Source organism: Harpia harpyja, chromosome 2 (assembly GCF_026419915.1).
Source record: "Harpia harpyja isolate bHarHar1 chromosome 2, bHarHar1 primary haplotype, whole genome shotgun sequence".
Lineage (NCBI taxonomy): Eukaryota > Metazoa > Chordata > Aves > Accipitriformes > Accipitridae > Harpia > Harpia harpyja.
In genome coordinates, this window is record NC_068941.1 from 88,911,403 (window position 1) to 88,914,821 (window position 3,419).

The 3,419-nt window shown below is 57.4% G+C and overlaps 1 protein-coding gene across 1 annotated transcript; it reads right to left on the bottom strand.

Annotated features, from left to right (window-relative positions):
• Positions 1-274: 274 nt before the first annotated feature.
• SPR (sepiapterin reductase) lies at positions 275-3,204 on the bottom strand. Its single transcript, XM_052780866.1, has 3 exons — positions 2,862-3,204; positions 1,754-2,044; positions 275-1,604 (listed from the first exon to the last, which is right to left on the bottom strand). The coding sequence occupies exons 1-3, from the start codon at positions 3,187-3,189 to the stop codon at positions 1,414-1,416; spliced, it is 810 nt and encodes a 269-aa protein (XP_052636826.1). The 5' UTR covers positions 3,190-3,204; the 3' UTR covers positions 275-1,413.
• Positions 3,205-3,419: the final 215 nt, after the last annotated feature.

Below are 3,419 nucleotides of genomic sequence, written 5' to 3' on the forward strand. Positions count from 1 at the left end.
GTAGTGTGCAGCAGAGGGGGTTTTGCTAATAATGAGTTTCACAGGCATAGAGGGAAGATGAAACCAAGCAGCAGACTAGCTGGCAAAAAGGTTTTTTTGAGCTTGACAGGATTAAGTTAACACAGAGTTAATGAAATGTCTCAGAGGTGGAAGAAGAGGACTCCAGGAGGGCACGTTGGTGGCTTATTGGATGAGGACAGTGCTTAACCCAGGCTCTCTCCTCCCACCCTCCCAAAAATGTATCCACTTTTAAAAATATAGCAGAAGACCCAGACCAGATATGAAACTTTTACTGATTGTAGATCCAGGTGGACAAAATTTGAAATACAGGTTGAGATAGAGGACTGCAGGAAGGTTGCTGTCATTGAGCACAGAGGGACACTGGGCATTTCCAGGGCACGCAGGGGATGCCACTGCTTCAAAGCGGCTCTCTTACATCAACACATGCTGCAGATTAGCTGCTTTCTAGAAGGGCAAGTCTATAAGCGCCTGTGCCTCCCGGAACCTGATGAAAAACCAAGGATAAAAACCCACAAATAATTAAAAGAACAACCCAGGAGGGGCTGAAGCCCCAGATCCAGGCTTGGACTCAGAACCTGTGAACAGGAGCACAGCATGAACTCAGGGCTGTGTCTCAGATGTGCTCTAACTCGTGCTGTGCTTGTGCACAGGTTTACATAAGCTGGTGGCCCCAGCCAGGCACCCAAAATTCACATCTCCTCTATGGCCAGCTCCCTCTCCTGGTGATTCATTGCCTTTGTGCAAAAACCACACAGGGACAGGCTTTGCTCCACGTTTTAATGCACAAAACTTGCACAGAGATGATCCCAGAACTGCACAAAAGTCTGGACAAGCCACTGGTGAGACAGGGGACAGACAGTCAGGGCTCTGGGGTGACAGCCACCTCCTCCGCCCCGGGAATAGCTCTTTTGCCCTTTGGTGACTTGCTCAGGTGCTGAGGACACAGCTCCTGCAGGGAAAAGGGGACAGACATGGGGACACTCAGCTCTAACCCTACTGTCAGCGTCTTTGAGACCTTCTGGGCTGGCTTTCTGACCTGGCCTCGCGTGCCCTGGCACCTCCTTGGCTCACACACACTCCTGCACAGGAGAGCTTTAATAATTCCGTGCCCATTCCCTTGGAAAAGCCACCTCTGCTCCCCCAGCCCCAGCAGCTGAGAAATCCCCGCTCCTGCCGTCAGGTACCCAGGAGGCCTCAATGCCCACAGCGAAGCAGTAACTGCCCCCCATCCCCATCGGGGCACTAGGGATATTTATAAGGCACCCAGAGGTCTTCTCTTGACAGCTGCACAGCACCCAGGACTCAAACAAGGTCACCAAAAATGCTGGAGACACCCAAGACGTGGCTCAGCAGAAAGCAAAGCAGGAAGGTAAAGGTGGAGGTTAGAGTAACTCAGATGTCGTAGAAATCCACGTGGGCGCCGGAGGGGAAGGTGTCCTTCTCCAGGAGATTCACCAGTTTCTGGGCTGACACGGTGCAATCTATCAGCTGGCCGCTCTCCTGCAGGCTTTGGAAATACTGACGCATCTCAGGGTCTCCAGTCTTAGTCCGGGCCAAGAGCTGCATGTCCGTGTCCAGAGGACCTGGGGAAAGAGCAACAAAAAAGAAATCACGTAAGGAGAAAGCAAAATCTGCGGCTCATTTTCCCCTCTGTACCTGGCTCAGCTGCAAGAATCTTTTATCCACAAAGCCAGGAGAAAGTTAATAGCAATTAATGAGCTCCCCTCCTCACCCGGGGCGTAGTTGAGCACACGGACATCAGGCTCCTCGAGGGCCAGCACCTGGAACATCATATCCCGGGAAGCCTTCCCGCTGCAATACAGCGCCCAGTTCTTGAAGGGCTTCACGGCACAGAGCGAGGAGATGTTCACCACCGTCCTGCTGGAGCCGGGCCGCTTCCCGAAGGCTTGCAGGGCGGTGGAGGTGAGGCAAAGCGCCGAGGTGACGTTGAAGGCAAAGTAGCTGTTGATCTCATCCGGGTCGGTGAGATCGAGGAAGGATTTGGAGATGTCTCCCAGGGAGCCTAGGAAGGAAGGCCAAATGAGTTAAGAGTAGTTAAAGATGGGTCCAACAACACAGCAGATCCCTTTTGCTCCTCCATTTCCACGTGCAACCCTCTTATTACAGACAAAAGCGAGCAGCTTTGCTGGCTCAAACTCTAGCGGGGTCTCACAGCAGGGCAAGGAGCTCAGCACAGCCTGGCTCTGCCCATCGCTTTCGGGTCATCCACTGAACCAGCAGCGGTAACACGGGACACGGAGCTGCCCTGCCAATCCTCTGCCAAAACCAACAGCTCCCAACCTCCAGCCTGAAGTACAACATCCCCATGGGCCACCACGCGCTCTCCCGCACGTCCCTCTTTCGGAGCCAAGTCAGTAAAAGACCTAATTCCTGTCTACTGGAACGCATGGCCTTATTTATAGCGAGAATGGGTAAAAAAGGCGCTAAAGCCAACAGGCATTCAAGATTGCAAGTGAAGCACCCACAAGGCAGGGCTAAAAGTTTTCCTGAAGGTTTGTACTCGGGGAGCAGCACGGTGGGAGGGTGCAGGAGGGTGACCAGCCGGTCCTACGCCACGAGTAACGGGTAAAACCTCACGAGCAGCAAAGCCCTGTGGTCCCTGGTCTGCTCCCCAAATTCATTACTTTAATGAAATAGTAAGATCTGGAGAGGGTGAAGGCCCTGCTGCTCCTTCGGTTATCTACTCGGTTCGGTTATTTACCGGCACCCAAAGCACCGATCGAAGCCTCGGCTCGGCCGGTGTGGAACCAAGGGAGGGCTCCCCGGGGCTGAGCCCCGCTGCCCCGGGGAGGCGGAGGGGGGGGGGGGGCCGTTGTTACCGGCGTTGTTGACGAGAAGCAGGCGGCCGGGCGGGACGACGGACAGCACCTCCCGCAGAGCAGCCGTCGCCCTCCTTAGCCCCTCTTCGCAGCCCAGGTCGGCGGCCACGTACTCCACCCGCAGCCCGGTACCGCCGGTACCACCACCCCGCAGCTCGGCCGCCAGCTCGGCCAACGGCGCCGCCGAACGCGCCAGCAGCAGCAACACCGAGCCCGAGCCCAGCCGCCGAGCCAGCAGCCGAGCCAGGCTGCGCCCGAAGCCCCGGGAAGCGCCGGTCAGGACGCAGACGGCCGCGTCCCAGCGCCCGGTCCCCGGCCCCGGCTCCATCCCGGTACCGAGCGGAGAAGGGGGGGGCGTGGCAACGCGCCCCACCACGTGACCAGCCCCATTCATTTCCTCCCCCTCCCCGCCGTTTTCTGAATGGCCGCTCCGAACGCGCCGGCACCGCCGCCAGCTCCGATTGGTCGCCGCCGCGGCGCTTCAACCCGCTGGGGGGTGTGGTCAGAGCGGCACCGCCCCCGTCCCGCAGCGCCGGTGGGGGGAAACCCTGCGGCGCG